Source organism: Thunnus albacares, chromosome 11 (assembly GCF_914725855.1).
Source record: "Thunnus albacares chromosome 11, fThuAlb1.1, whole genome shotgun sequence".
NCBI classification, from domain to species: Eukaryota; Metazoa; Chordata; class Actinopteri; order Scombriformes; family Scombridae; genus Thunnus; species Thunnus albacares.
In genome coordinates, this window is record NC_058116.1 from 7,937,632 (window position 1) to 7,949,858 (window position 12,227).

Genomic DNA, 12,227 nt, shown 5'->3' on the forward strand with positions numbered 1-12,227 from the left:
TGGTGATACTGAAATTTCGAATTTTTTTTTATTTTAATGATTTACTTTGATGCGTCACTCTTCTCGGAGATCACTTTGATCCTTCGATGAAGTTTGTATCTGAGGGCGTCAAACTCTTCCTTGTCTGTCTGTTTCTGCTCAGTTTTTTCCTTTTGCTGCCGTCAGGAACTTAAAATGAAAAAAATTTGCATGTCAGATGATTTGACACACACAATGACATATGCTGTAAATGTTTTATGAATTGGTCAGAAGCTGAACAGTGATTTCGAGTAGTGAACTAAACATTGGTTAATATAAAAATTGGAATGCCGCTTTGTCCATCTGTAGGAGAAATAGTAAACAGAAGTGATCGAGCAACCTAATTCATTCATCTCTTTGTCAGTGTCTATACAACCCTGACATATGTCAGGTCTGATAGAAAGACTTCCTGCATCTCTATTCACAATGGACAGAAGAATTATATCTCACAGGCTTAACACTGTGGGAAGCCGTGACTGTGTGTGTGTGCCACGCATGGTGATAACTAAAGCAGCAGAGCACAAACAGCAGCTCTTTATCAGCTGTCTCTCAGCCCTGCCTTCCCTGTTGTTTCAGTGTCACACACACACACATACACATACATACAACTATACACAGACACACACACACACACACACACAGAAACACACATATCACATTTGTCTTTCTGTCCTGCCTTCCTCCTTCTTTCCTTTGTCTCCTTCATCAACCTTAATTTCCACTTGAATCCAGATCAAGTTGCTCTGCATGTCTGATTGGATGAAACCAAACGCAGCACTGTGAAATTATTTTAACTGTAATCACTGAAATGAGAGATGATCTGTCACTCTTTTTTTCTCCAAAGACCTCAAGTCTTTACTTCCCTTAACAGCATTTGATATAAAATAGACATATTCGCCCGGCTCTTATCACAGTGTTCTTCAAATGAACAATTCTCCCTTTCATTAACTATGCAACACAGTGCAGATCACGATCATACCAAATCCTCTCATTAAATCTCAGACTGACAGGTAATTGTCAAACTGTGGGATTGCTGTGTCGTTTTCATCCAAATCTATTACACATTATTTCCTTCAAATAATAGGCTACCCCTGTTGCATTTTAGTCTAATTAGGTAACCAGAATGTAATTCTGCAATCGGACGGTAAACAAATCAAATAGCTCTGGATTTTCAACTAAAGCCGCTTCATTAGCAGTTTTTGTTCCCGTCTCGCCATTAATTTGAATATAGACTGAGGTAATTTGGGTAAAAAAATAGAAAAATAGCTTGAATATTGAAGGAAAAAAACACAAGTGGGAGCAAATATGTTGTTTGAGTTATTTCCAAGGACCCACTCCACCAGACTAAATACACAGACACATTGTCAGCAGATGCCATTTTTAAACAAATTCCACAATATTCTATTATCCTCTGGGTACAATTTAGACACAATTCTGTATTATATTAGAAAAAATAAAAGTAATCAAATGACTATAATAAAATCTAAATAGTTGCTTGCATCCCCTTTATGGCTATTTGTAAATCTTAGATATCTCAAAACCTCAGCAGAGGGAAAACTTTGTCTTTTTTGGGGAACCACAACATTCAAATGAACATGAACATTGCTGCCTGTAACTAACTCCTGGTCCCACTGACTTACCCAGTATGGCCAGCACAGTGTTGTCTTTCAGGACCTCCATGGACCCAGAGCAGACGAAGTAGATGGCCTGTAGTGCGTCTCCCTGCCGGATTAGGAACTCTCCCGGGGCACAGAAAGAGGTTTTGATGATGAGGGAGAGGGAGCGCAGGCAGCCCCTGCTGGCTGACTCGAACAGGGGCAGCTGAAGCAGCTCCTTGTTCAGATGCATGGCGATGTCTGCCCTCAGCTCATCTGGGAAGTCCTTCAGAAGCTGTAAAGACAGAGCAGGTTCACATTTAACACTTCTTTTCACAGAAACTCTGTCATCTTCAGCCACCTTAAAGCAGTGATTCCCAGACTGGGGAACAGAGTCACTGCATGGCCTCACATGACCAGGAAAAATGAATTAAAGCCAAATAAACTTTTTTTTTTTTCACTGTATAAATGTTGCTGGCTCTATGTTCCTTAGCTGCCATTATCCACCAGTCTACTAGAGACCCTCAGCTTTTTGTTCCCTGTGATGTTAAGTCTTGACTGAGTGGGACAAGGACAGATACTTTGAATATTAAGATGAACTGACTGTTTAATCCTGTGTTGTGATCTTACATTGCCATAGATGCCCTTTGTGATTATTGATCTGTTTGCTATCGATATTCATGGATAGATTGAAGGGGTATCTGTAGATGGACAGAAGGGTGATGTTCTGTAAATATCTAAAATGCTAAAATGATTCAACAATCTGTCAGACTTTTGTTGTTTCTTATGTTGGTTTCACTTGTATGTTTGAAGGTTTAAAATGTTAGTGTGAGGTACTGTAGAGAGGATTTTGTTTCTGGGTTTTTAGTTCCCTCTGTGTTTTTCCTCCTGTGACCCCAGCCTGCTTTTCCCTTCACACTCTCCCTCCACACCTGCCCTACATTAGTCTTGTTAACCCTGCTCTGCTCTCTGTGTCTTCCCCAGCCTATTAGTTCCTTTCCTGTTCTTCTGTTCCACCTGCACCTCATCCCTTTGTCAGTTTAGTTTGTATTTAAGTGCTGGTTTTCAGTTTTGTGTTGTTGGATCCTTTGTTCTGTTCAGTTTGTTCTGCTCTGTTTGTTCAATTATATTCAGTTTTACTTTGCCTGTACCTGAGCCTGGAATAAAGGCATTATTCTTCAGCTTTGCTCTGCCTACGGTCTCCTGCATTTGGGTCCACCTGCTCCACTCCATATAACACACATGCATTCATTTGCACAAAAGAAGTAAAGATAAACATTGTGGGAGGCCATGCTCATGGTAATGTTATTATTTGAATAAAAATCAGCTTCCAAACTGGGATGTTTCAGAAAACATATGGGATCCACTACCTTATAGGGACAGTTTGGCATGTTTTTCCAATTACCCCAGGTGAGATCAATGTTTTTTATTGATCTATTTTCTAGTGAATGTAGGAAATGCTGAAAAATGAAAAACAGCAAGGTTTTCCGGTGAGTAATCGGGGTGTTGTTTCTTGCTAACAAGCAACACATACAATCTCAAACCTTCAGGAAACAACGCCCCCCCCAAACAAAATATTGTTTCTATTTCTTTTTAATGGCATTTTAAGTAAAATGACCTTCATGTTAATGCAGGGGTAAGGTTTTAATTTGAAGACAGAATCGGTATAAACATTTCATCATAAGTCATAACATTTCATCATAACTCACCTCATTGACGTCTATTCCATTATTGACCGACCAGGTAGTCTGGAAACACTCCAGCATGCGCTGCTCCAAGGCCTTGGGCAGCCGATGGACCCTGATGAAGTCCTTCAGGTCCTTGGTGCGGGTGTGGTAGAGCGAACGACGTGAGTACATTCTCTGGATGATGGCCGTCACGTTACCAAACACCACTGCATGCATCAGTGCTGATAAGGCAGAGGAAAGGTTTCTTTATGGTGCTGTGTTTTTTAGTATGATGCAGATTTAATTACTGTTACTTTAATGTTTTTATGTTTTAAGGTTTAATGTCTACAATGGTCCACAGGAAAATCCCATAATGCTTTTGCACAGCGGGAAGCTTTGTTGGAAGTCTTTATAAGCCCCAAGAAGTTAAAAAGGACAGAGCTTAAAACGACTTAGCTGCTCTAAAACCACTGTAAAGCACTGCCTCAAGTGGATTACTGCTTCCACCAATGGCAGTAATACACTGCTGAAATAAAAATAATTCAAATGTTGTTTACTAGTGAACAAAACACTTATGAGGACAACACAATTATTATTCTAAAACAACTCTAATCCCAGTATGAGCAATGATTCTTGTGTGGTTGTGACATTCATTTTTATTAAACAGTTCCACAGTCAGGTTTGTGCTGAATTTGAACAGCTAACCACATATCACCAAGTGATGACTGGGGCTGTCTATTTTATAATGCACTTTCCTGAGTGTACTGCATAGCAGTTTCCCTCTCTCTAAATTTAATTCTTGCTCGAGTAGAAAAGCCGCTGAAACAGCGTTTAGACTACAGGACACTTACACAGTCCACTGAAACCCAGACTAATGACATTATTTTAGGATGACTGCTCCCTAAGGCGGAGCGACCCAACTCACATTTTTGGAAAACTCTGGTGTAAAAATGTATAAATATCTGTCTGTTACTGCTTTAGGGCAGATGACCACTAGAGAACTCCAAACTCAGTAGGATAAAATTCAGAGGGATTCATTAAGTCATGTCATATCTTCCCTTTTCTCTTGTCTCCCTTTTTAACTTTAGAGGACCATAATTATACACACATCACTGCCAGTGCAAAGTTATTAAAACTCAATACAACACAAAAGTAACACCTATACTCATTCCAAAACCCAAATTTTACTAATAGATGAAGCTGATGTTATTCTGTGTTTTTCTTATTGTCAACAAATCCCCTGTGAGACCAAAACCAAAAATGCATTAATCTCTCAATATTTTTTGATTTCCCTCCCCTGTCTCTGGCACTCGGCCCTGAACCCATGTAAATCTTTAAAAAATAATAACAATATAGTTTATTTTTTTTTAGAAAAAGGTTCAGTAATTTCCTAAAACAGCTTGGCACTGTAGTTTTTAATACATCTCACTCTACTCTTACTAATGGAAGTAAACAGTGCATTTGTTGTGAACTATTTTCAGCCCTGATTATTATTATGCACTCAGAGTGTGCCAGCTCAACTCGAGTCATGGCTCGGCGTGACTACCCCCAAAACAGTGGAAAAATGCCATAATGTTATTGGAGCGTAGCAGTGAACTCCGGCACTAACGCTGGAGCACTTGTGGGCGCTCTGCCTGGAGCAGATGACCATATAACGAAATCAGTCACTAGATGACATCAGCTCACGCTGAAAGTAGAAAAAACTGTTGGAAACTGACAGAGTGTCCAGAGCAGTCTGAAACTGGTGCTTTTTGCTCACAGAGATTATTTCTACAACATGAATATCCGACATTGCAACATTATATATATGACGGAAAATAAGGAAGAGCATAATAGGAGCCCTTTAACATTTAAAGGGCTATGGCACAGATTCAGGCACATTAGCACCTTTCACTTGAAAACTGCAGACTGTATTATTGTTTCATGCAAGAAATGTTGACAACAGATGGTATCTATTGTCTGCAGTGTGTAATGTTTCTGTTCACATCATCACATGTGAGCCCACATCACTGCATGTGGGTAGTTCTGGTTAAAGTTAGCCACCAAGGAATAGATGCAAGTCAATACAATGTCCTCACAAGTTTAATAGTGAACATCTGTGTGTGTGTGTGTGTGTGTGTGTGTGTGTATTTGTATGGTCTCTTACTGCCCACTTAATGTGCACTGAAGCCTGAGACATCCCCACAAACCATTGCTTCCTCTGACCATAAATCTCTGCATTTCTCTCACCACATAAACCTTTCAAATCCTGCCTTTCTTTCTCATTTCTTCATTTATTGCTTTCATCCTGAACATTCAGCTCTCTTGATTGTATATGCATCAGCAAGAGCGTAGGTTTGGTTTTGATTTTGGTAAGGACTTTTTTTTTTTTACAATATACACAGTTGTGTGTGTGTACACTTGCTTTCTATCTATTTTTTTCTTTCATATACACACGAAAACACAGAGAAACACAAAAAGCTTGACTTTAAAAAACACTTAGCTGTCATTATTGAATATACAGTATGTTGGTATAAAACTTGCATATAAAAACACTTGTTTTGTTATTTTTTATTTTTTTATTGTAATTTTAAAACAATATTCACAATTTTCAAACCATTTTATACCTTACCTGAGATTCTATCACTCTGTCTGCTCGTTCAATCTGTTGATTTGGGCTAGTAAAGTTATGCTCCAATCTATCTTCAAGTCATCCAAAAACTCTCCCATTTTATATATTTTTTAATGATGAAATGAACTTAAGGCCAATGGCGGATATCGCAGCTCTGGTCAAACTGCTGCTACCAGGATTCTCCTGATAAAATGATGCATGGCTTTCACAAATAAACTAAACAACTGGACAAGCTGCAGATAATTTGCCTAATCAGTAACGTCCAAGTTATGATGACCCTTACAATAACAACTCCACTCCTGATCCACTCACTTTGATCCAAGACGGGAGGGGGGTGACGTTCTTAATGCTACATTGTTACTGATGTCAAAAATGATCTTTGCTTTGATTACACACATTAGCTGAGCTGTCATTGATGCTTGATGATGTCTTCCATCTTTTGCATGTCCCTTCTGTCCATATCAGAATCTATGTGCATTAGAGCTCAATAAGTAGGACTGTATGTACTGTATGTATCCAACACATCTTTCAAGCACCAATAGATACTCTATTTATCCAACTTATTATTTCCAAAGACTGGCAGAATATTATTTCAACTCATTAAAAATAAGGCAAAAGGCACAAAGATTGTTAAAAAAGGGTAATTTAACTCCATCCACATGGAGACGATATAGGTACTTTGGGACAATTAAGAGGGTGCTCCTGATGTATTTGGGAAAGTACTTTTCAGTAATTAGAGACACTCATCTATTTCACAAGAGGTCACTCAACAAAAATCTGTTTTAATCAAAACACAAAAACACATTTTTTTCATTCTGTTGCCATACTGTGGAATATTTCCCCCACAAGCCTGGTTAATGACAGCCAGGGAGTAAATTCAGAGAGGTTTTTCAATCATTTGTAATCTATGTTTTATATTATGAAGAGAGCTTTGAACATGCAGATGCATTTGTGTGCTTATTTGTGTTTGAGGACCACATTGGAAATAAGCCATTAGGCTTTATTTTGTTTATAGCCTCAATGACTGTAGCTACTGCAGTGCACATTTATATTTTAATTGTCATATAAAATCAATCAGCAATATTTTGCATCAAAGCAATATCATTCACTTCACTTGATTATAGTAATATGTTGCCATAATGGACTGTCAGGTCTGCTCAGTCGCAGAGTGAGAAAGACAGAGTAGAATGTCTTTTTCCGATTTCTTCCATTAATCTTCTGTTTCATGACAAAATTCATTCATATATTTAATTATCTTTAAAAATGAGGGGTGTTTGTATGAAAAGATGCTCGCTGCTCCCACTCATGGATCAAAGAACCTGAGCTCATACAAAATATATCCTCTGTACGCAGGTTGCTAAAATGTAGGCTATATATATGAATCAATGTGTGGCAAATACCTATTCAAGCATTTTACTGACTCTCTTCCACTGATGTTTATGTATATTGCTTTTTGAGTTTTGAGTAAATGCATCAGAACCCACTTTCAAAAGTCTTACCTCAGGTTTGAAGAAAACTCCATTACTGAATGGTATTGTTACTGACTAGGTCTTTGCTGATACAAGGTCATATTCTGGAGGATGTAGCCATCTGTGTTTGTAAAATTTGCGCAATGTACCATTTTATAATGAGAAAACAAGGACACACAATCCTGTATGTCTGTTACTGTCTGTGTTGAAAACGTCCTGTGTTGCAAAGCTAAGAAATGTTTTAGATAAATCCTGCATGTATCAAAAACTAATTACTTGTCTCATGACCTAAACTAATGCAAAAACAATACACAATGAAACCCCTCAATCAAGAGAGTGAGACAAATGAGATGGTGAATGGATGTTTTTGTATACAAGTGTGCACGGGTCTATTGTTTGTTAAAATATGAGAAAAGAGCGAGGGACAGAACAAAATGTGCTCAGCTGTGTGTTGATATCTCACTGGCACTAGATAATGAGCTGAGTGAGTACTTAAGACTGAGAGGAGAAGCAGTGCTTCACACCCTTAGAGGAAACAGTAACGTGCATACAAAGTGCAGGAACAAAGAGGGAAGAGGGTTTACACTCACTCACACACACACGCACATGTTTCTCACCTCCTATGAGCATGGTGCAGATGGAGAAGATCTTCTCTGAGTCCGTGTTGGCAGACACATTTCCAAATCCCACACTGGTCAGGCTGCTCAGAGCAAAGTAGAGTGATGTCACATAGCTGCTACGCATTGACGGGCCCCCACCCAGCACCCTGAGACTCCCACTCCCGCCCCCACCCCCGGTGTCCGTCCCTGACATGGCCTCGCCCCCTGACATGTTTCCGTAATATTGGCTGGAATTCCAGGAGCCATGCCCCCCGAACTCTGACCCTGACACGTTCCACTGGCTGCTGTTGGCTGGGAGGCTGCTGACTGTGGTGTGGACCAGCGTTGTCAGGGGGGACAGGAAGTAGGGGTTACCCAGACGCTTGGCCAGCTCATGGAGCCAACCTGAGAGAGAGAGAGAGGGAGAGAGAGAGAGAGAGAGAGAGAGAGAGAGAGAGAGAGAGAGATGCATTTAAAAAAATTCTTTAGTAACTCCTAAAATGTAATGTATTTTACCTATTTTATTTAACAAATGGTTTATAACACACTATAATGTAGTTATAAGCAGATATAAGGACATTCTCAGTGTTTATTAATGTATAGTATTTGTCAGCAATATTATTACAACTGTGTTTTACTATGTTGTCATTCATTATCTGCTTATAAATTCTAGATAGAGGGACTTAAAGTAAAGTTAAACTTAAAGTGTTACCCATAAATTAAATAGATGTCTTCATTCTGTATCATCTCCCTCTGCACACAAAGTCCGTTCATAGCTGAATATGTCCTGTACTGTCCACTTTTTGGCAATAGGCATCTTAAACTGAGGCAAGCTATCATCAGTCCCTGTAGCACCTGCCCTGGATCTGTGGATCCCACACTACACACTTTACTCCTTCTGCTCATCAAGTTCACCAGAACATGTACATCCTTCTCTTCTTACACCACAAAATAAACAAATCAAAAACCATGACTCCAAAAGTGCAAACAAGCCCTCTAATTACAATTAATAATAATAATAAAAAGAGGCATTGAAAAATAAATGTGCTTCATTTTGGAAGAAGGAGAAAGGACAGAAAGTAGGAAGATATAGGAGAAAGGATAAATTATTGAGAGGCAGTGTGTGTTAGAGGTTGTATGGAGTGGCTAAACCCAGCTGAGCCTCTGAAAGCAGAATCAGAAAAAGAGAGATAGCAAGAGAGGGAATATGAATAATACAATATGGATGCATCCATTCATTGATCTCCGGCATCACATGCTTCAGGCAAGTAGCTTTGACCCTGTGTGTGTGTGATTGTGTGTGTATGTGTGTATGCTTATGCTCCCAGACAGTGAGACCAGCCTGCCAGCATAATTAAGCAGAAGTGACAATCGCGCTCTGAGCAGAGTCCCAGTCAAGCAGCTAAACTAACAACATTAGAGGATTTAACACCTGAGTAGTTTCCTAATTACTTTGTCATTAGTACAACTTAACCTTTGCCATGTTGAGGAAATTTGGACCTGATTAAGACGATACATTCCATGCATGTCCATGCATTCGGATCAAAATCGAAAAACATAAACTTTTTTTTTTTGTTGTCTTGTGTTGCATAAGAAAATGTGGATGACATTACTGATGTTATGTCAGCACCACAATAATGAAGTCTGCATCTCTGGAGAAGACAAGGCAGATGTCTGTTTCTGTTTCTGGTTTCAGTGTGTGACTGTTTAGCTGTGAAAGGGCAGGATTTTTTTTTATGTAATGTGACAGTATTCGTATGGTTTAACTCAATTAATTTGTCATGTATTGTTTGTGTTAGTGGTAAACTAGAAATACATTTTCTTGAACCATATTACTGTCTTTATATGTCCAAGTAAACTTTATAGTTTTTGGTAAAAACTGTACACAGCGTTCCTTTGCAGCCTCTCTGCCCCTGTCCAAGGTGCTGATCTCTCCCCTGAGTGCTTAAACTGACTGAACTCACTTGTGAGCTGTCCATGGTTCTGAACTCCTGCTCCCATCAAAAAGTTGTATAAAGCCTTTAGTGGCTCTAGAGGGAGCTGTGTAGAAAATCTGGGGATGTAGTTTTTGACAGAGGTGAGCTTACCAGATCTCTGCAGACTGCTCCTTATTTCTGCCTCATCTCAAGGCTGCATAAGCTACTGCTAGTATAACACATCAGAATACCCAACTGAACTGTTTGACGTCGAGTTACGCTGTGGGCAATGCGGGCGTCAGATTTTGACATGGAAGAAGAATGCATTGAATAAAAAAGACATATATATATGGTTCTCCTACATTGATTTTGTTATTGACTGTTACAGGAATGCAACGCTAAATTGGTGTAGTACTCTTTTAAAACAGAATTTAAAACAAAATTTTGGAATGAAATCAAATAATTGCAATTAAACCACCGCAATCAGTAGATTCAGTTGTCTATGTTAGTCTTTGCTAGTTTAAACTTATTAAATCTGTTCTGATTTTTCAGTTCACTTAAATTCAACTCAGTTGCTTTATTAATCCGCAGGGGTGAATTAACTATATGTTGAAGAGCAACCACATGTACAGTACTGTACAAAAGGTTTAGGTACTTTAGCTGTTTAGATTCTTATCCATAATGCAATACCATTAGGGAGGCGTTTGATCTGTCACAAATTGATTCTGCAGCATGACAATGACCCCAAACATACGTACAGAGTCATAGAGAACTATCTACACCAACACATGGTTTGGTCCCCACAGAGCCCTGATCTCAACATCATGGAGTCAGTCTGGGATTACATGAAGAGACAGAAACAACCGAGACGCTGAATTCAACAGAAGAACTGTGGCAACTTCTCCAAGATATTTGAAACAACCTTGAAAAACTGTGTGCAGGTGTACCGAGGAGAACTGCTGCTGTTTTAAAGGCAAAGCTGCTCACAGCAAATATTGATTTGATTTTGGGTTTCCTCTGTTTACTGAACTTTGTATGAAGTTAACTGATAAATTAATAAAACTATCAATGGCATTATTTTTGAAAGAATCCTCACTTTACTTTTAGTGCCTAAAACTTTTGCACAGTACTGTATTGCAATAAATATTTTCTATAAACAAACACCACTACTAGTGAGGCAGCAAAGACATCAGCCACTTAAACTCCTGGAAGAGATGTGGGTGGGATGTTTCTGGCCTTCTGTGATTGTATGTGGTGGACAGAAACCTTAGAGGGAGACCAATGATCTAGCAGCATGTTCTGCCAACACTCTGTAATCTCTTCTTTATATAGATAGTTAGTGACTATTATCAACATATCATGGAAAAATTAATAATACTCTCTATGATGCAGCACCAAAATCATGTTAGCAACTGTTTCATGTAGAGTTCAATGTTGGTGAACTTTGACATGCAAATTTGAGACATTTGTCAATAGCAAAACATCTTGACAGTGCTGACTTCTGATGGTATTAGTTGTATCACACAATCCAGTTTCATAAAACCCTATTCTGCTTCAGTGAAGAGGCATGGTTTGCAATCTGTTGTGAAACGGGGTTAATGGTACAAATATGTCTTATTAGCAAACTTTGTTCTGCTAATGCATCTCTAAGCTTCCAGCACCACCATACATTTTAATCTCACATTGCTTTTTACACGAAAAAGACAGATGACATTCAGTCCACAAAAGCAAATCATTATGGACAAGCACGGACAATTCATAGACCAGCATGAGCAACATGAGGAGTTAAATTGGTTTCAGATGAGACATTTGTCCTATTAAGCAGCATTGGAAGGTTTAACTAGCCTCATGTGTGCTTGTCTGCTGAGAGCTTCCACAGAGAAAAGCACACAGCTTTATGATTTAAAAAGCCAATTCGGCTCCATGGCTGATAACACTGAGTGCTACTGTCATTGCTGTTTACCTCTGTTAAATATTTCCTGTTACAACAAAACTACTAGCTGGGTGGCTCTCTGCTGACAACAAGGTAACCACCATGACTGACTGTAGAGACCAGGACCTTAAAGGACAACACTGGTGATAGTTTATTTTGAGTCAGTTGCACACACTCCTGCTGCCGTAAATACTCAGTAATGAAGCAAATGTGTGTATTAATCCACACATGACAACAGTCCCCAACAAATGCACTATTTACCACTGTTGAGTAATGTTTGCTAAAAGCTACAGCGCTCAACTGCTTAAGGAAATTTCTAAACCTTTTTGAAAAAAGAAACTATTTCTCTGTGACCAATTTTTAAAGATTTACATCCTCAGTAGGAACTAGTGAGCTTGGGGCTGAGTGCCGCAGACAGT

General features: G+C 38.9%; 1 protein-coding gene across 1 annotated transcript in view; it reads right to left on the minus strand.

Moving 5' to 3' along the window:
• kcnh3 (potassium voltage-gated channel, subfamily H (eag-related), member 3) overlaps positions 1-12,227 on the minus strand; it is a 133,831-nt gene that overhangs the window by 17,047 nt on the left and 104,557 nt on the right. Inside the window, exons 8-10 of the mRNA XM_044365413.1 lie at positions 7,978-8,364; positions 3,323-3,522; positions 1,659-1,908 (exon numbers count right to left, since the gene is read on the minus strand). Of these exons, the coding sequence (XP_044221348.1) occupies positions 1,659-1,908; positions 3,323-3,522; positions 7,978-8,364 (837 nt within the window). The remainder of the gene's footprint in view (positions 1-1,658; positions 1,909-3,322; positions 3,523-7,977; positions 8,365-12,227) is intronic.